Source organism: Chroicocephalus ridibundus, chromosome 1 (assembly GCF_963924245.1).
Source record: "Chroicocephalus ridibundus chromosome 1, bChrRid1.1, whole genome shotgun sequence".
Taxonomy (NCBI): Eukaryota; Metazoa; Chordata; class Aves; order Charadriiformes; family Laridae; genus Chroicocephalus; species Chroicocephalus ridibundus.
This window is the reverse complement of record NC_086284.1, coordinates 127,582,046-127,603,112: the sequence shown is the minus strand read 5'-3', so window position 1 is coordinate 127,603,112 and position 21,067 is coordinate 127,582,046. Positions and strand designations below refer to the sequence as shown.

Sequence of the window (21,067 nt, the reverse complement as noted above, 5' to 3'; positions counted from 1 at the left end):
ATTTCCCCGAAGGTGAGCAGTATAGGGTGGACGACAGCACAAGTTCAGCTGTACACATATAATATAAGCACGATGAATGTAGTCTGTGTCACATCGTTTTGGAGCTCCCAAGGGGACAAGGGGGCTGTAGAGCCCTTCATGGGTCATTTGGTCTATAGTCTGGTAGCTATATCCTCCACCAAGGACACCTGCAAATGTGTCACCTGTAGCAACTAGGCAGTGACTCACCACACTCATCCAGTACCATCCACCAACCTGCCTCGGGGTAGTCACAGTCTCAGTTAAAGGCATTGGCGCTGATCAGTCACCGTGAAGTCCTGTATGGGCACTTCCACCATCCCCAGCCAGGCTAAACCCGGTACTCTCACACCCCTCACACCTCATGGGTATGAGTGCTCTCTACGGCACTTCTCCCTCCTACCACCCTTATCCACAAAGAGATTAGCTTGGGTAGCTGCAATCAGGAGACATGACCCAGGCAGCCAGAGTCCTGAGGCACGCTTGTTAAGGTAACTGATGTCTTAAAAATAAATAAACTCTGCTGTCCGTAGTATCTCCTTTTCGTCTTGCCCACCTACAAGTTAGCCTGTAGCCACCCTGACCAGTGGGTGCATAAAGGGGAAGAACACTTTCCCTCCTTCCTGCTGGGGCCTCAAGTTTTGCACACCTGGGAAGGGAAACCTCAGCCCTGCAGCCGAGCTTCCTGCTTGTGACAACCTGTGTCACCCTCGTGACAACCCACAGCGAGCCACACTTGCTGTGCCAGAGTGGATGGTGGGCACAGCCCAACCCCGGGAGAGAGAAGGCCCACCAGGATCATTCGTACCCCACAGAGCCCTCCCAGGGACCACAGTTCGAGGAGAATGAGCCTCAGAGACCTGATCTCAGACCTCAGGGGAAGCCACATCGCTTGAGTCCGTGGCTGTAGTCATGCTCTGGCCACGGTAGATGTGGCGAGCTGTGGTCCCAGGAAAAGGACGCTTCCCCAGCATCACTATCCTTCCTGGCTTCCTCCCCGATTACCCAGCACTCTTTCATCTCAGGTTTGAGGTAGTTTATTTAAAGACTTTTTTTAATTCTCTCCCTTTTTAAAATCATCTCTACTTTGATCATTGTTTTTAAGCTAACGATTTTTTTAAGTGTGAACTTTCTCTACCAAGCCGCACGCTCCCAGCATCTCCCGAAGGGGTTTTGCTCCAGCCGAAGGGCATCCCGCCCCCCCCCCCAAGCCCCCCCGGCTCCGCTACAACGCGGGCGCTTTCGGGGCCAAGCGCAGCGCCCGGATTTTGGTTTCCCATCTCTCTACTTCGCCTCCCGGGCAGAACCAGGTCAGTCCCTCAGCAAAGCACTCCCCCCCCCGCCCCTCAAACCCCGGCTCCAAAATTAGCCAAGACCCCCCCTCCGCCAGGTCCCTTTGGGGAGCGGGGCGACACCTCGGGAGCTTGAGGACGGGAAGGGGAGCGCAGACCCCGGCCCGGCCGCCCCCTCCCCGGGCACGGCGGGGTCCCGGCCCGGCAGGGGCGGGGGGCGGGCGGGGAGGAGGTGGCCAGCCCGGCTCCGCCCCGCGGCTCCGCGCCGGGAGGGCGGCAGGAGGGAGCGGGTCGGGCCGGGAGGCTCCGGGACCGGGACCGGGACTGGGACCGAGCCCTGCTCGGCGGCGGCGGCGACGGCGGTGCCACATCCCGGCGGGCCCGGGGTAAGTCCTGATTAATGCCCCCCCGCCCGGTGCCGGCGGTCACCTTCCCCGCAGCTACCCTCCCTCCCTTGCCCCCCCACCCCACCCCGGGTTTCCCCCGCCTCCCTCGCCCCCCGCGGTATCTCCGGGGCAGGCGGCAGCCCCGGGCCGGGGGCGCGGCGGGAGCCGCGGAGCTGCCGCTGCCCCTCGGGTGCGGAAGCGGCGGGCGCGGAGCAGCACCCGCAGAGGGAACCGGACCCAAAGCCGCGGCCACGGCTGGACCCTGCGCCCCGACCCCGGACCCCTCCCCTCCACCCTGTAACCAACGGCTGAACGCGCGCCCGGACCCCGCCGTCCGGACCGGGACCCGCACCGGGACCCCTCCGAGGCTGAGACCCGGCATCCCTCCCTTTCCCCCTCCGGCTGCCCGTCCCCACGGCAGCGACCCTTGTCCCTGCCGCAGATCGCTGCCCGGCTGCCCCGGGTGGTGGTAGCCCGGTATCCTGGTGCCCCGGTGTGCCTGTAGCCCTGCATCCCGCCACCCCCGTTGGTGGGTATCCCAGTACCCTTGGCACATCTGTATCCTGGTACCCTGGCACATTCGTATCCCGGTACCCTGGCACATCCGTATCCCGGTACCCCCAGAACAGCTGTATCCTGGTACCCCCAGAACATCTGTATCCCGGTACCCTGGCACATCAGTATTCCAGTATCCTGACACATCAGTGTCCCAGTATCCCCTGCATATCCATATCCCAGTATCCCCTGCATATCCATATCCCAGTACCCTGGCACGTACATATCCTGGTACCCCTGACACATCCGTATTCCTGTACCCTGGTACTCGCCTGGTTTGGCAGCACCCTGGCCCCGGGCAGAGCGAGCAGAGCCAGGGGGTGTGTGGGGCAGTCCAGGGCTGGGGGTCCTGGTAGGGCTGGGGCCGGGGAGCTGGGAGGAATCATGGTAGGGAAGACTGGTCTCCAGGTGAGAGTCGAAAATAGTGTTTTAGGATGTAAGGGGCAGGAGACAGGGCAGGAAACCCACAGGCAAATGGTGTAATGCGGTGCCTTAAGCCTTTTGGTTATGTTGTGCATGCTATTTCGTTCATTCCCTGTCGTGGCTTTGCTTATCAGCTAGGCAGCTGCTTAATGCAGGTTTTTTCCAGCGCTACAGAACTAGCCTTTCTTGGCCCCAGACAATACAGGTTTCTCAGACTGGGAGCTGTGTTGGTGCAAGGGACACTGCAAAATGAGTCCTGTCTTTGGGTGGCTGCAGCTGAACTGTTTTATGAACAAACAGTCCTGGACTTAGCAGCAGCACTTGCAGTATGGGAGATCCTTCAGATCCAGTAGAAGGCTTAACTTCTTTGTCAGGGGCAGGCAAAAGAATGAGAGAGGAGAGACAAACACAGGCACTTTCAAACAAAACACGTGTTGTAAGAGATTGTTTCATCCCTGTCCTGAGGGATCTGTGTTCACGGGACAGAGGGGAGTTCAGTTTCCATCTCATTCAGCCCTTGTCCTCTCCCAACTACAAACCAGCGGGCGCAAGTGACACTGGTTTTAAGGATGAATATGTGCCAGGGGGCTGGAGAAATTTATACCTATTGCACAGCTGCTCTTCCAGGAGTGTGTGCACCACAGACGCTGCTGTTCAAGGGGTGAGGTGGAACTAAGAGTAATACCTAGACCACTGGCATTGCAACATTTTGTCCTTGCCTTTCATACCTGTCACACTGATGATGATGAGTTCAGCAATGGGAGCACTAGCAAAGGAAAAAAAAAAAGGGATACGAGCGATTAAATGTCACAGAACGACCCTGGGACAGAAGCCTTCATATACCTGGAAAAAATCGTCCTCCTTCTAAATCAAGAAAGGGTAGGTTCCTGAGCACAATCACAAACCTATTGTAAGAAAAAGAAATGCAGAGTACGCTGCAAGCATCCTTCCATTATTTCATCCCGAATGACAAGTTGATTTGCTCTTCAGCACAGGAAGCGGATCTTCTGGCCAGGCATGGAAAATGCAGAGCTCAACAATGGATGACATGGGGGCAGCGCCGACAGTCAAGATTTGGCCAGGCGGGCAGGGCTGAAGCAGAGTGCTGTTTGAACAAAAGGCCTAGGATAAGAAACACGTTGCAGGAAAAGAGTAATTCTGTAGGTGGTGCTTACTGCTGGGCAGCCAGTGTTCAAGAGGCTACTTGAGCGCTGCAGGTGTGGTTTCTCTGCCAGGCTGCCAAGCACTCGACTGCGTGAAGTTATTGAAGACATTTTTTGATGAGTGGAAAGGGAGGGTAATTCCCAGAAGAAAAGATACTAGGTCCAAGCTAGGTGATCTTAAAGGTCTTTTCCAACCCAAATGACTCCATGATTCTGTTCTAAGCTTCTGGCCAAGCCCTGGTTTGGGTAACTGCGTTGAGTCTTCCCCAGCGCTAGAAATTGTTGTCTTTCAGAGTGTGCTCTTGCCCAGCCGACTTGTACTGTGGTGTGACTTTGGTGCATCTTAAAACCGTTGGCGCCTTCCATAGAGCTGCACTGCTTGGTGAGCTGGTTGCACCTTTCAGACGCACACAGGAGGTGAAATCTTTGAAATCTTGCATTCTTCTCTTGGCTTAGATTCAGTGAAAAACCAAGGAAGACTTTAAACAAAGCTCTGCCTATACGTAAGCAGAAAAAAGGCTTTTATAACTGGCTTGGAAGTATGAAAGTCCACAAGAGGTACCATTCTCCAGAATTATTGTATAGCCCTGATTTTCAGTCATTTCTTTCTCTTTGCAGCGGCATGCCCATGGCGCTCTTCACAAGAACGAGCAGTCATCCTAACACCACTGACCTCATTCCCTGTGCGGCAGACAACACTACAGAGCCTGAGCTGCCACACTCACATGCCTACTACGCGCTCTGCTACTGCATCTTGATTTTGGCCATCATCTTTGGGAACGTGCTGGTCTGCTTAGCCGTCCTGAGGGAACGCACCTTGCAAACCACGACAAACTACCTTGTGGTGAGCCTGGCGGTGGCGGACTTGCTGGTGGCTACTTTGGTGATGCCATGGGTGGTGTACCTGGAGGTGAGTACGTCTTAGCAGAAGATTAGCAGAATTTAACTGCAGTACAAGTTCACCAGCATTGGTGCACGCTCTCAGGCTAGGCCAGATAAAGTCCATTCATATTTTAATGCCCATCTAACTCTGGGGCACTCGTGGGGTGGGTGGCAGCCCACAATGTCACACAGGTGGCCCTCAGAGGCTGGACATATGCTGGACAGACGCACCACAGTCCCACCCATCAGCAGATACCCTGAGCCTTGCTCTTCCTGGCACAGCACAGCCTCTTTGAGCTTGAACGGCAGCTGGGCTATAGCCAGTAATGTAGATTTTGGGTTCTGATGTGCTAACACCACTTTCATCTGAGCATCCTTGAAGCTGACTCCAACCGCCAGAAAGGTTGCCAGTGAGGACCGTGATGATTCAGGAATTGTGGGCGAGGCAATAGGGTGGATATAACTTACAGGAACTCATGTTAGAGCCTAGATCAGTCACTACTCCTGCTGGCCAGAAAACAAGCGAGGGCAGTCAAATCCTTGTCTCCTGCAGAGTTTAAGAGGCTTAATGTCCATGATGTTAGGTCAGCTCCAAGCAACATCCCCCAAGCAGGCTGACAAAGAGATGAAGCTGAAGAACATGCTCCAAAATCTCTTTCAGTCATGTGAGCCTTTTCACAATAACTTCAAAGGACTCATCAAGCCCTCGAGATCTTATTCTCCATTTCCCTGACCTTTGCACATTGGCTGGTCCATGCACAGTATGGACAACACCATCAGATACAGGGCAGCAAAGATGGAAACCAAATTCCCCCACACTGCAGCAAAATCCTGAATTACTGAAGCCACTCCTGGGGCAAAGATTTTTACTGAACTAAATACATGAAGGTATGCTATGGCTGACATTTTTATCTGTTCTCTTCAGCGTTTTTACACTAATTCACAAAAACTGGTAGGTCTAGAAAAATTAGAGTGAACATCTATCAGCCCTAAGCTTTCAGCTGAGCCCTAGTACCCTGTTCTCATGCTAACAGAGACAGAATAAGCCTCTGAGCCATGATCTCGCTGGAGCCTCGTGCTCTTTTTGTAAGGGGCAAGCCGAGATCGGGCTGAAGGGGAGGGTAAATATTCTGTTGGCAGCTGCCCACCTTTGGCTGACCTCCTTCCCGCAAAACAAATCAGAAGCAGAGAGGGATTTTGACTTGTGCATATGGACTGCACAGCGCGTGAACAGAAAAGTAGGACAAGACAGGACACCACCAGCAAATGCCAGACCTGCTATGTGGGTAGCAGGAGATTTGGTCAAGGAACAGGGGACTGGAAGTGACCTACAGCCCTCCTCTGCCACCGGGGTACGTTCAACAGGCAAGACAGCTCTCAGCTTTGGCACCCAGCCTAATCATTTCCCATGTGTTAATCCAAAGTGTGCCCACTGCAGTCTCAGCAAGGTTACAATTAAGAGAAATTAAGGGTTTGCTCTGTATATAGGCATCATTAATAAGGGCATTGCTGGTTAATTATTTATGTATAGCATTGCTGTGGAGTGAAAGAACAAAGAGAGCACCATGATACTGCATGTGTGGTTATATTCCTAATGAAGTCAGTAGCAACATTTAGACTAATCTGTGTGGAGCGGTCCTGGAGCTGGCCTGCGGGATGTCTACAGCTCGGTTGTGTTACACTGAACGGTTTAAAAGCAAAGAATCAGAGGGGAAAGGGAGGAGAACCATCCCAGCAAGATAGAATTAGACTCTGCAATTTCATTGCAACTAAAAAATATTATTAAAAGTCAAATTTTATTTGGGGCTGCTTATACAGGAATAGTCCATCACCTCAAGCATATCCCAATCTTTAATGAAATGACAATATGCTTTGCATTAGAAAAGGCTTATCACTCGCTATCGCTGTGGAGATGGTGGAACTGAGGGACACCTGTACAGCAGCCTCTGCCGCCACGCAGTACTGTGGTCACAATTTGTGAGGACTACAGTAGATCCATTCCCTAGTTGTGTTTGTAGACCAATTCAAGATTAATTTTTCATGTCTGGAGCTTGGAGAATCAAAGTAGCTGAGCCAAGAGTCACCCAAACAACAGGGACAAGAACACACACACATCCCAAACCAAACCAATAACTCCCAACATTGCACAGTATGTCCTAGAGAACAAGGCTGTAGGACTCCAGCAAGATAAAGATTTAAAAAACAATCCTAAAAGCCCCAAAGTCATTTAGATATTTGCTGCCGTTTATGGATCAACGATGCTACCAATGAAGCAGAAATGGCATCATGCTTCTGTACACACTGGGCCTGGAAATTGCCAAGAAATCATTCAGTCCCCAAAACCTATTCATCTACTGAACGTTTGCCAAAGCAGACATCTGAGACCAGGAGAAGCTAAAGGTGGATGAATACCTCGGATTTAAATGTCACTTATGAACTTGGTGCTTTACACACAATTTTTAGAGCCATCTACGGCCTGGACCTTCTCCACAAAATTTGTCATTTTATTGATCATGCAGACCAGAACTGTCTCTTTCTGAGAAGTCTTTTGGGAAGGCTGTGACAGAGCACCAATAGGAAGATTTTATAACCTCAAAATCCTCATCTCCACTTAATGAAGTTCCTGGCACAAAAATGCTATTCAGCGCTGTGTCAGTAATATTCTGGGGTCAATGGGTAGGTCTAATATACCAGTACTGCTATCCCAGTTCTTTACTGATCCCTGATGCTGTGGCTGGTGTGGCTATTGAAGCTCACCAAGGTTTCCAAGACAGTGGCATTAGGGTATCCTGCCTGCCGGAGTCTGATGGTATTAAATACCATTATGCCTTATAGTCATTGTATAAATGGAGGATGACATGTAGCAGCATGGCCTGGAGCTTCCTTCTCAGTCTTCTCACAACATCCAGTTCTACCTCCAAAGGGAAAAAACCTTCAGAAGAAGATTGTCACTGAGCTCCAGTCTGCAGCTCTGTTCAGAGCGTGTGAGAATAACGCTGCCTCCTCTTCCATGGCTCTCACACCAGAGGAGCGAGACCCACAACTGCTCTTTGAGCTCAAGGAGCTCGCCAGATTACCGTCAAAGGGAGGACGGACAACTGCGTGACTGCAGCTCAGCAGTTTACCGCTTGTCAGCAGGCCTGACCGCATTCATGCTCGGGGTTACTCCCGCCGTGCAAAAACATAAGCAGCCATTTTACAGCTGCAGGGAGCTAACAGCCCCCCCAAGAAGACCTCTCTCTTAAACACAACACGCTTAAGCGAGCCTGCTTAGATGCACCGCCACCTACGTGCCTGTCATCACCTGGTGCAACTTCATGGTTGGTACTTTCCCGTCCATGTACTTCTCACTATGGCATCATCGTACATATCTGATATACAGAGATTCTTTTGTTTATTTTTAAGGATTCAGCAGAGTGATGGATTTGCATAAGTGCATTCATAAATGTGCAATGGTTTATTTTGTTTTAAACTGGAAGACTTCCTATAGGGCTGGAAAATTAAAAATAATAATACCGCAATTTTGTGGATAAAGCAGAGTGGTCATCAAGAAAGATGAGGTGAGAACCTGACCTGAATAGTCTATAGGGAGCTTTAGCATTGTCTTTGACAGAGACAGGATTTCATCCTGGACTCTATTCCCACTTCTGCTGCACAGGCGCTGAGTGGTAATGAGAGATTGTATCGTCTCATCTCTCTGTGGTTTGCTCTCATCAGCTGCGAAAGAACAATATTTGACCATCCACCTCACCCAGGCAGTTGTGAGGATTCGTTCAATTAATACCTGTGATGTGCTTTGAGATTCCTGGACAAAAGGCACCAGAGGGATAAAGAACAGGTACCCTGCCAGCACACGAAAACCAGAAATGCACACTGGCAAGTTCGAGCTGCTGTAGCAAAGATGAGCGGAACAGAGCAATAAAAGGAAGAGCAGAAATAGAATTTAAAAAATTATGGACGAGGCCTATAATAAAAAGGTTCTTTGTTAAATTCTGGAATGAATTCTGGGTTCACATACCCCACAGGTAAATATTGACTACTTCACCGACGTCAGCTACTCCCCATTTTAGAAGTTGTGGCTGGTGGAAGTGAGGATGGGTTTTAAGCCCAAGCGTTTTGATCTGTCAAGCATCCTCTTAATACAAGCTACAGCATATAATGCAGGTGGTGCAATCTCAATGCACCATCCTGAGAGGGTTCACTTCAGCGCCCTTCCCGCCACCACCTTCTTCAGTTTTGATGGTTCATATTCTTGTGCCAAGCGTTTGAATGCACTCAGGACCTTGGAAACTCCCCCAGTGAAGCGCTTGCACATCTGCTGGGCTAGTGGCAGCTGGCTTTCACGCGAACACCTGGCACCAGCTCCCGGTGAAATATTCTTCAGACTCCACAGATCACACAGATGCTGCATTGCATTTTGCCTCAGACTACAGAAACAACCCTTACCGGGTCCTGCTGCAAAGGCTTCCAGCATTTATAATTTTTTTTTATGTTTTGAGTTGGTCAAGCAGATCTCAAAATCTGCAACTAAAGCAAAAATGGTGTGGGGTTTCTTTGAAAACTGAACCTACCTATTAAGGTCTCTAATTTCAGAGGGACAGCCTTCAGTTTGCACATCTTATAGCCCACCTAATTGTGTGGAAAAGCTCTAAGGGTTTGGTTTGGTTTTTGTTTGTTTGTTTGTTTTTTCCTGTGCTTGCTTTTTTTAAAAGAAAACAAAGGAGCCTGACAAGTGTCAGAGAACTGAGGGTGAAAGCACAGTTCCCATTTCTCTCCTCTGCATGTATTCCGAGTCAGGGGGGTCTAATGGAAGACTGCCTCGTTCAGCACCTGACTTCTGACACATAGCAGCTGGCTCCAGCAGAGAACACCCTAAAGACACAGCTCACCTCGGCGAGTTCCTGTGCCCATGTGTGGGAATGCTGGTGCCATCAAAACCATTTCCATTTCTCAGGATTGTTTCTTAAACGACTCTGAAAGCAACTCGCACAGAGTGAAGTCTGTATTAATACAGGTGCTTCTCACTGCAGGGACCATGTCCTTCCGAGGCGTCGACACTTGGGGTGGGTTTGACCCACTGCCTTAGAAGCCAAGCTTACAGATCAGCCAAGCCTGACCTGGGATGGGTATTTTTGAGTGGGTCTCGAAAACCTCCAAAGATGGAACCTGCACAGACTCACCAAGCAACTGGTTCCACTGTCTCATTGTCCACATGGTCAGAAAGTTTACCTTCATAACCAGTTTTCACCATTCTTCTTTCAATTTGTGCCTGTCGCTTCTTATCTTCCCGCCACGCACTGCTGTGAAAAACCTGGCGCCATCTTCTTAGTCACCTGGCTCTGACTTCCTTAATAACCTCCCACTAGGCACTAAGGGATTGCTGTTAGCCCCCCACCCCTCCAAAGCCACCTCTTCTCCAGGCTGAACGAGCCCTGTTCCCTTAGTTGCTCTTCACAGGACAAGTGCTCCAGCCCCCAGGAACCCCAGGACCTCCACTGGATCCGCTCCCACTGATCAACGTTTTTCCTGTAGTCGGGCCCCAAAACCAGATGCAGTACTCCACATATGGTCTAAATGTAAGCAAAGAGACCAGGAAATGGTGCCAGTTCCTGATAGCTTCCCAGGATCCAGCTGAACCAGCAGGATCTACAGGGCCGAAGGCTAAAATCCAGGCTCTCTCCAAGCAAGGACTTTCCTCCCTCTTTCTCTCCTACCCTGCCTTCTCCAACCAGCATTAGATTTGTTTGCTTGTATTCATCCAAGGGACTTATCTGTTGGAGAGCAGGCTGCCTCCTTGTTCATCTGCTACAAGGAGCGGGTGCTGAGGCAGACCACCTTGCTTGGAGTCAGGCTGTCATCCCAGCCCCGAGGAGAGCAGTGTCGCACGGTGCTTGGAGCATATTGTTGTCAGCCGAAAAGGTCATTATCGAGAACTTGATGGCTGGGCGAAAAAAATGCATTTCTCCATCGCAAAGATTGGCTGCAGCTAAGCTTTCACGATTACACACTTCAGATTAAAAATTCAAAACAACCAGAACAAAAGCTCAACATGGTAGCAACCCAAAACCCTTTATCCAAATAGCTTGTGATTTCTCACTCAGATCTAAAAATCAAAATCTGTAACTGAGATAAGAATCCAGATAAGGTTTTAGAGAACCCTCGGGCCTCAGGTCTCTTTTTTATGCATAAATGCATAACATTTGCGGCATTTTTCCAGCTCACTGCCTGCAAGAGAACTCCAGCAGCTAAGCTGAGAAACATTTTCAGCCCTTAGATTTTCTCAGATAATCCTTAATCAAAGGATATACACAGTGATGTCAGATTTAAATCAATGTATCATGCTAGGCCTTAAGGGATAGCTGCTATCTACTCCTAAACTAAAGGACTGAAATCAAGGTGTGGCTCCTTCTCCATGACCTACCGCTGTGTTATATTGCACACAGCATAGGCCCCTCGGTTTCCCTCTGGACATCACGGCGGACATGAACACATCTAGCTGTTGAGATGCTTGGAGGAGAGCACCCCCTTATATGTCACTTATCAGGACTTGGTGCAGAACAAGGCTTGACAGTTTTGTGGTTGCTGGTGCAGGTGACCGGAGGAGTCTGGACTTTCAGCCGCATCTGTTGCGATATCTTCGTCACCATGGACGTAATGATGTGCACAGCCAGCATTTTAAACCTCTGCGCTATCAGCATTGACAGGTGAGAGCCAACAGCATCCAGGGGCATAGTCTGGAGTTGGGGTGGGCCCCGTACCCCAGCGTAGCAGGGCCAAGGAAGAGGGGGGTTTGCACAGGCAGCATTGGTGTCTTCAGGAGCATAAACCTCTCTGCAAGTCTACTGCTGCCACTACTGCTATTGATATGGCTCTGCCCTCCATGTGCTAGAAGGTGTCTGCACTTAAGGGCAGAGAGGCACAAGCAGTAAAACATCACCAGTAGGCAGTCAACTGATAGTATCAACAAAGCACCCGCATGCTTTTTGAAGGCAGGAACTAGAATGGGTCATCTAACTCCCGTTGAGTCTCCAAGAGGGTTTCTCCTTCTGGAGACCACACTCATGAAGTTTTAATAAACACAATCCTGCCACGCACATAGGGAGGGGTGAAGATTATTGCTGTGTAGTCTTCAGCCTTGCCCTGGTTTTCTGCATCTTAAAACTGAGCCTATTTTAAGCAACGCTGAGGGCTGGGCGCCAAGACCTCAGCACACGTGGAAAGGAAAAAAACGCTGCAGGGTACCTTTGTAATATGTGGTTCAAGGGTAATCGGATGAAGCAGCTCTCAACGCTGGGCTGGCCCAGTGTTCTTTCATGGGAATCTTCATCCCCACTTCATTTTGGCTCTGTCTGCAAGGAGCAGCCCCAGGGCTATCCAAAAGACGAGACTCCTGCGCCTTCCAAATCCCCGTCTGGCTGAGCTGCATCCCCTGAGGCACCCTGGCAGCCGAAGGCCCTGGGCACCTGCCTGTGGGCAATCCTCTGGCTGCCAGCGAGGCCAACACCAGAGCAGGCAGCTGAGGCACCGAGCGTAGCAGGCTGTGGTTGCTCCAGAGACCGCTCTTTCCCAGCAGTCCACATATAACCTTAAGGGCTTGAGGGATGAGGGTTCCCTGGGGTTTCTAGGTCCATCTGGTGTTCCAAAACTTGTAGCTTCACAATGCCAGCAGTTCTGCAGAGCGTTTCTCTGCAGTGCTGCCAACTAACTCTGATTTCCTCTGTTCCTCCCCCCAACGCCCCGCTTACCATTTCTACAAATTGCTGATCCCATCATCTGGTCTTCTCTCCTTTCCTCTTCTATTTCTTCACCACGTTCACTGTCACGTTCCCTGTGTGGCTTTCATTTCTCCTTTTAAAACCCGGTCCTTTTCCTCCCTCCATTCTTACCTCTCCTCTTTCTCGAGCTGGTTTGGTCCTCAGATACACTGCAGTGGTGAAACCAGTTCAGTACCAGTACAGCACTGGGCAGAGCTCCTGCAGGAGGGTCTCTCTCATGATCGTGATAGTCTGGATGCTGGCGTTCGCAGTGTCATGCCCTCTCCTCTTTGGCTTCAATACTACAGGTATGTGACGTCCCGAACAATAGCACGCAAGGAGGGGTTGGAAATGGGGCTGCCCAGGTCATTTATCATGGGTCCTGCAGACTTTCCAAGTTACAGGAAATTCTAGGGAACTGGAAAGCACACTATGAAGGGTGAGAAAAATCTCCAGTGCTGGAGAGCAGATGTGCTTTTGTCGATAAACTTGCCATTTGCTCAGGCAGACACTGACTGTTGCTCTGAGGACAGACCTGCCTGCTTTACTGCCAAATCCATGCCCATCAAAGTCTCCAGGACTACAGGTGCCCCCAAAAAATCACTCTGTGCTCACAGAGCAAATCTCTAGATGTGCAGCACGTCCAACACCCCCCCACCCACAGACCCCCCCACCCCTACCAGACTTACTGCATCTTGCCGATATTAATAGGTCCAGACACACAGTTTTAAATCGGATACAGGACACATTTCTAAACAGCAAGGACTGCATATTGGCGCTGCTTGTGAGAAACCTCCTTCCCTTCCAACTGGCTGTCTGCTTCCTCACCTAATCCCTTGAGGAGAGGAAACAATTTAGTCTCCTCCTTGGAACCAGGTTGGTCTTTCTCCTTCCCCTCACCTAGGGCAGCCCATTCTCCCTGGAGGTGGAGGGGCAGGGGACCCTTCACTCCCCCTGAGCCACAGGGAGAAGTCCTCTGCTCCCCATCTGTCCTCTGTGCAGTGCTTGAGGCGAGAAGGGGACAGGGAGTGGGAGCCGCTGCTGTCCCCCACTGCCTGGTCCAGGCAGGTGGGGCTGAAGGCACACCTCTGCATCTAGACAGCTCAGGGGCTGACAGAGGAGTAGGAGGAAGGACGAAAGGAGAAAGGATCCTCTGAGAAAGGGCGGGAATAGGCGTGAGAGAAGAGGGCAGAGCTGTTGGCCAGAAAAGCAGGCAGATGCGTGCTGGGTCATGCCACATGGCCCTAGGTAGAGTCCCTTTTAAGCATCAGTTAGGCGAGTGGGTAAGCCACAGTGTAATTTACAACAACAGAGATAGGAGATACTTGCACTCCTTAGATTGCCTTTGTCCACCGGCCACCTTTCGACTTGCTTTGCCAAAAAGGAGGTACCAGAGCCTCCTTGTACTAATCCGAAGCAGCTCAGCTGCTCCTTTCTCTCTCTCTCTCTCTCTCTCTCTCTCTTCTCCTCCCCAGGGGATCCCAGTGTTTGTTCCATATCCAACCCTAGTTTCATCATCTACTCCTCTTTGGTGTCCTTCTACCTCCCCTTCATGGTGACCCTGCTGCTCTATGTCCGGATTTACCTCGTGCTAAGACAAAGACAAAAGAAGCGAACCCTCACCCGGCAGGGCAGCCACAGCGCCAGCACCAAACCGTGTTACGCACATGAAGTAAGATCCACATGTGCACAGTAGGAGCTGTCAAAAAGGACAGGGCATGCATCATCTCCTCAAAGGGTCAAAGCACAGAACAGAAAGCATAAAGAAGGGACATGGCATGTTTTCATCCCATCCCTCGCTCATACACCATGATATTCCAGACGCAGAAGTTTCAGTTAAATCCTTTTCAGCCCTCTAGAAAGAAGATACCCCTTGTGTGTGTCTCTGCCCTCTAGAACCAGGCAGCTAGGAAAAAGCACAGCTTACTTCAGTATTTCTTCAGAGCAGGGCTTTCTCAGCCATGAGGAAGTCTGGCTAATTTCTTCATTTATTGATTTTAATGTCTTCATTTATTGATTTTTCCTCTATGAGGCTTCATTCTCAGGCCTTCACAGACCTTAACCTGGATTATTAAAAAAAAAAAAAAATCCCTCTTTATCTGACAGATTTAAGAGGTCAAAATGCTCATGGTGCACAGACCATTTGTTCCACTGACCTTTCTAGATGAAACATCTGCAACCATGGGAACGAGCACAATGGTTTGAAAGGGGTTGCCTCATCATGCATATCTGCTTGTTTTACCCATTTTCTCACAGTGAAGCTACATTAAAAAAGGGTGGGGATGTTGAGGGAAGCAGGACCAACACAGAAATGCAAGTGAAAGGTTAGCAGAGGAGGTATTTCAGCTCTTATTCTCATGCTTCTCCTTGGTGGGATGGAGGCAGAGAGTTGTCCGGTGGTGGTTCACACCCCTGATAAGCCAAGGTCAGTCCAGAGGATATGGTGCAAACCTAAGAAGCAGGTGGGGCTAAGGATGACTCCTACAACTTTCCTCGTCATCCGTTGACCCAATGAAGGGTTTGGATGGTCCCCAGCTCCTCTGTGGCATCCTCTTTTGCAGGAACACATGGAGAGAAAAACTTTGCCAAACAGATGCCAAGGCACCTTTTCCCCCTGTCTCCCGCTCAAATGCTCAGGCCAGGAGATGTCTACCAAAAGGAAGTTGCTGACTGTCTTCAGCCTGCAGCGGTACCGCAGCTTCTGCCACGAGGCATCCCTCACCAAGACACCAGGGACTACGCAACACAGCAGGCTGGAAGACAGGAGAAAGAGTATGAAGCCAGGGCTGGAGGTACGGAGGCTCAGCGATGGCAAAACCATCAGCTCTTTGAAGCTAGCACACCAGCAGCCCCGGCTGATCCAGCTTCGGGAGAGGAAGGCTACGCAGATGCTAGCTATTGTCCTGGGTGAGTGAGAGCCGCCCTGGCTAGTGGGGTGCAAGAGGTGATAGTTTGGGACTTGCAAGAGCAAGGAATCTCCTAATACAGTGTTGAGATTAAAAAAAAATGCAAGCCAGGCCCAGACTTCATCTGTCACTGCTCCACAAACTCAGGAGAGAATCTAGAGTAATGCTCTCAGATGTTGAGAGCCAAGTATGTTAGTGTTTTATTTGATACGTTTTGTTACCCTTTTGTTTTAAATCAGTGGCCAACAAGCCCTGCTAGAGGCAGCAACAACCTTTGCTTTCTCTTTTCCTTTATTCTTATTATTATTAAGATGGAACAACCCTAGGTTTCCATAGATGCAGCAGCTCTTAGCTCCAACTACAGAATGGGAAACTGGGGCAAGGAGCAGCAGAGGAACCAGCTCATAGAGCTGGGTAGAGAAGTCGAGATTGGTGCCCCAGTCGCCTGCCACGGTCACCAGACGCAGTTTCCCCTCATTAACTCAGTAGTAGCAGGGAAATAACCCAGCCCTCAGCGTAACTGATCGAAGCCGCTAAGGCAGCAGTCTTTCCCTCTCAGTTGTGGCCACTTGCTTTTGCCTGTCACCAAGCCACTTCTGAAGCCCCATCCACCCATTCACATAACTACTGGTCCCAGGGAGCCTGAGCTCTTGCCAAGTCCCTCTGCACCAGGAATAAACATGAGTCACCTTCAGCGTTTACCAAACGCATGGAACTAGTGAGAGGCTGGAGGGAGAGGGCAGAGGAGCAGGCCCCTTTCCAAGCAGTTACTTCTCTAAAGTCATGGATTGTTTTCTCCCTCTCTCCAAAACCCAGGGGCATTCATAGTCTGCTGGCTGCCCTTCTTCTTGATTCACATCCTCAACGCCCACTGCCCATCCTGCCACGTGCCCCCAGGGCTTTACAGTGCCAGCACCTGGCTTGGCTACGTCAACAGCGCCCTCAACCCCATCATCTACACAACCTTCAACACCGACTTCCGCAAAGCCTTCCTCAAGATCCTCTGCTGCTGACTGTGGGGCCGGCATGGGGCTGCACCGACTGCGGTTTGCAGCAGCCTCCTGGACAAGGTGTGGGGCCCTTCCCTCCCTCTGCTTTACAGGCTGCGGGGGTTGATGCGCTGCCCTCAGCTGTGAGCGGTGGTGGTCGGCGAGACGTGGTCATTGCCGACAGCCAGGCACCCTCTGCACCAGAGGGAAGAGCAGGAATGCGCCCCACCTGCATGGCTGGCTTTCCACACTGAGCCTCAACGCTCCTGCTTGAGAAGTAGAAGTGCTCCTCCAAGGAAAGGCTGAGAGACCTGGGTCTGTTTAGCCTGGAGAAGAGAAGGCTGCGAGGGAATCTCATCAATGCTTATAAATATCTAAAGGGAGGGTGTCAAGAGGATGGGACCAGGCTCTTTTCAGTGGTGCCCACTGACAGGACAAGGGGCAACAGGCACAAACTGGAACACAGGAAATCCCATCTCAACATGAGGAAAAACTTCTTTACTTTGAGACCACTGGAACAGGCTGCCCAGAGAGGTGGTGGAGTCTCCTTCTCTGGAGACATTCAAAACGCAGCCGGATGCCTTCCTGTCCGACCTGCTCTAGGTGAACCTGCTTTGGCAGGGGAGTTGGACTAGATGATCTCTGAAGGTCCCTTCCAACCCCTACCATTCTGTGATTCCTGCTTCGGGGGAGGGAGGGGAAGAAGACACCGAGACAAACCAGTGAGTCCCTCAGCACTGGGCACAGCGGTGCTGAGAGGCAGAGCTGGGATTGCAGTGGAAGATCAGGCACGACTCCTGGGAGCTGGGAGCTTGCAGAGCACACTGGACCCAAGCAGACAGCATCTCTCATCTCCGCCGCCTGCGTGCTGGGAAGGCATTTGCCCTTCCACTGCTGGAGCCTCCGCCTGCAGAAGGCACCCAGCTCACGCACAGCAGTCCTAGTAATAGGGCAGACATGACCTCTTGGATAAGGGTCCTGATCCCTTCAATCTGGAGCCAAGAGCAAAAATTTGGCAAGGAAATTTAGAAGGGGAACGTTGATGGAGAAACGACAATGTCCTTGTTGTCTCCATCAAGAGGTTTGCCCATAAAACTGGGTCAGACTGAGTGCTTGAGACAACTTCCCCAAATGCAAATGAATCCTTCCCCCATGCTGCCATCTTGTATTTTGTTGTTCCTTGCAAGATAGAGAGGCAGCTACCATCCCTCTTGTAGGTCAGCTCGTATGAGAAGTGCATCACTATCACAGCGTCCCCTCTCTTTCTAACCCAAGGAGCAGTGGTAGATTGTCCTCTACTTAACTACCACACACCCGGTCATCTACTGGGGTTGTTAAATAATGAACAAAGCCCAGGATAGCTCCAGTCATGCTTGCAATAGGTTCAAACTTGCTTTTTTCAGCTGGGGCAGCTTGCATGCACTCTGTTTCAAAACTTGTTGGACTCTTTGGACAAAACTCTTTGGAACCAATCTCCATTCGTGCTCCTCTTCTCATCAGGAGCACTCCTAGAACAAGGGTTTGTCCTGTCTGACTGTTGCAGTAAATCCTGTTACAGCCCATGCCTGGGGAAGAGGCATCCCCCAGATAACATCCTGGGGGGCATTTCAGTAACATCCCTGCCAGTAAGGAAGGACATGCGCCTCAGGATCAGACATGGGAGTCTCCCTGGTTGCCCTTGCCGGTAGACCTGTCAGCACACGGGGCATCCATACATCCCAGCTTCCAGGAGCTGGCCAAATACAGCCTTCCCACTGCCTCCTTTCCCAGCAGTATTCCACAAAGCCACCTCCAGTAATTCCTGGGTGCAAACACCAGACGAGGCCTGCTGTACCATGTAAGCTGGTCTCATATCAGGGCAGTCTAATGCTCTTCTCCTTGTATAGACAAACCTGACCTGGGACAGCCTCAACGGGTTTCTCTCACTTTCCCCCATCACTGCAGAGGATCCGAGGCCCCAGCTCTCACCCCCCGGGCCGGGCTTAGCCGTGCCGCTACCTGTGCGCATTTGACAGCTTTGGGTGTAACTGTGTGCGCTGTCTCTGCTCTCGCCCACGCCACAGCTCCTCCATCCGGGAAGAGCTTCCTCTCTTTCCGAATACAAAGCCAAAAACATTGTCCTCCGCCTCTGGAGCCCATAGCAGAGCTCTAGCTTCTTCTTTTGTTCGTTTGGGTTTTGGGAGGAGATGGACAGCATGTATTGTTCACCTGGGGAAGTGCCCTCCATACTGCATTGTAACGGCATTAATACAATAAAACACAGATGTAAACGGAAGTTTTGGTACCTCTGTGGTGAATGTAGCCCTTCCATAAGCCTTTTCTCACCTGTAACTTTCTTAACACTTCCCCTGTACAAAATGATCATCCGCCTGGACACCCACAGGAGGTCTTCATTATTACTTGCATTTTACTTGCAACTGGGAAAGAAATCAACAGCTGCTGTAAGCACTTCCAGCAGATGAATTCTGAAAATATGGTCAATTAGTTTCCCAGCTACGCCAGGCAGGCGTGCGGCAGTGTTACTCCATCTGCTCAAAGGCGCTGGACAGCACGGGAGGCACTCGGCACACAGGATTTTGGGAGTATCAATCAAGTGAGTTAACCTGTGGACAGATTGCCGCTGAAGTAATTCTCATTAAGATGCTTCATAACACAGATCACCAGAGACCAATTTCAGTTGCTTTATATACACAGTTGCCATAAAGGTGGAAACAAGGAAAAAGATCTTTTAAAGGGTGACTGGGTCCCTTTCAGGCCCTGGTCTACCATCTCTCAGGTATCATGTTCAGCCTGATCTTACTTGAGTTTGAACCTTTTCTTCAAGTAGTGATCCCCAAGGCGATTCAGGACAGAGGTGAGGAACAGGAGGTGTGACAGGAGACCAAACGCTATTTTGGTACCCACACAGCTATGAGGGATGGGGAAAGTTCTACATCTAAAAATATGGTCCTTTATTTAATAATTAAGATTTGAACTATCACATCACAAAACTGACAGCAACCTCTTGAACTATAACCTGCTATGGACAAAAAAAAACCCCACCACAATTACAAAAACTCAACTCCAAAAGAAAACAATCTCTCTCTCCCCCTCCCTCAAGTGCTGCTTGAGCTCCATGCCCTGTTTTACTGTGGCAATACGAACACAGGTGGCCTCATGCCAAGGAACAGAGGCAGTCAAAGGTGCAACCAATTGACACCCCCCTGCCCTCCCTAGCAAGGCAGAGGGGCAGCTGAGAACCCCCCAGGACCTGTGCTTCACAACCCCCCCTCGTTATTTGCAGTAGAATAATCCACGCTCACTCATTTTTTGACTGAAATGCCTCCTCCTAACCTTCATTTTCTACAACGTTTTCATCTTTGCTGTTTTTTTTTCCCCTGGCTCCATGACTGGCTGGAAGAGGAGAGGTGAGCCGTGACTCCGTGCTCTGCTGAAGGACCACAGGCATTGTACAGGGTTTCATTTACATGCTGATAGTCACATTAGAAGAGCCTTTGGAGAACGCAAAAAGCTCCTCTCCCGCAGAGAGAAAGAGGGAGCTCAGAGACTGCCGCCGGCTGTAAATAATTCCCGGCGCCAGGAGACCTGCTGCGAGAGCACGCTGGGCGGACATGCTGTCTGTGCTCACCTTCACCCTGCTCCACCAGGCAGCGGGAACGGGATACCTATGGACCTCTATGCCGGATGCCATTTGTAGATGAGCCCGTGGACCAAATAGCCAGGAGGCATCTCTGCTGTAGCTGAAGGGAGTTAAGACCCTTTGGAGTTGAAGGAGAGCTGGCGAAACCCACCGGGAGCAGCAGTCCGCCGTGCAAGGTACAAGGCAGCCATCCAAGTACTGCCTGTCTAGACGCAATTACAGCACGCCTGAGAAATGGACGGAAAAACACCGCTTATCCCCTGCCTCCACTGTTTCTCCAGGCAGACATCTCTCCCAGCTCCCAGAGCTGTAGCTTTGACTGAACTGTGGGAGCCCAGACGAGCTGCTGGGACCACGTAGCCCCCGGGGCTCGCTCAGCAGGCTCGCAGGGAGTTGCGGTCGCTCCGGTTAGCAGGCAGATGCAGCTCTCTCGCAGCACGGCACACCGACTCGGGCAAAGCCACGGAGCCCCTGATCTCCTCTGCGCATACCTGGGGCTGCCCAGACCTGCCATGTCCTGTCTGCGGCAGGTGTGCCACATGTTGCGTGCATCAAGTTTCCTGCTTCTGCGTGTAATGCTGCTCTGCGGGGGCTCCTAAACAGCACAACCCACCCAGGCGTCTGCGTCCACTGGCCAGTGCCCTCCCAGGAGGGACACGAGGCACCCTGATGCTGGCTGCAGCTCTGAAGCACTTTACTTTTTTAGAGCAAAAAACACAAATAAAATGGATTATGAATCTGCTGTTCAGAATAAGAGGTTTCTCAGAATAAAGGGTCAGAGATGCTCACCTCCCACTCCCCCACCCAACTCTGGACTGGCTTTAAAGGACAGCCGGCCAGGCAGCAACCTACTCTCCATGTTGCCTCTCAATGTGCAACCCCTCCTCAGGCTGCTGTGTCGTGGCCATGGTGGTAGAGGGTACTGAAGGTGGGTACCAATCCTGTGAAAACAAGGCAAGACAAGACAGCCCACCCCGACCTGCTCTCAGTCACTCACGCCTACAAGGATGGCAGGCAGAAGCAAGCAGAGAGCATCTCCATAGCTCACTCCCACCCCTT

At 51.0% G+C, this 21,067-nt stretch overlaps 1 protein-coding gene across 1 annotated transcript; it reads left to right on the top strand.

Annotated features, from left to right (window-relative positions):
- The first annotated feature begins 1,463 nt into the window (after positions 1–1,463).
- Positions 1,464–18,636, top strand: DRD3 (dopamine receptor D3). Its single transcript, XM_063351265.1, has 7 exons — positions 1,464–1,696; positions 4,456–4,747; positions 11,311–11,423; positions 12,639–12,781; positions 13,949–14,145; positions 15,035–15,380; positions 16,196–18,636. The coding sequence occupies exons 2-7, from the start codon at positions 4,460–4,462 to the stop codon at positions 16,390–16,392; spliced, it is 1,284 nt and encodes a 427-aa protein (XP_063207335.1). The 5' UTR covers positions 1,464–1,696; positions 4,456–4,459; the 3' UTR covers positions 16,393–18,636.
- Positions 18,637–21,067: the final 2,431 nt, after the last annotated feature.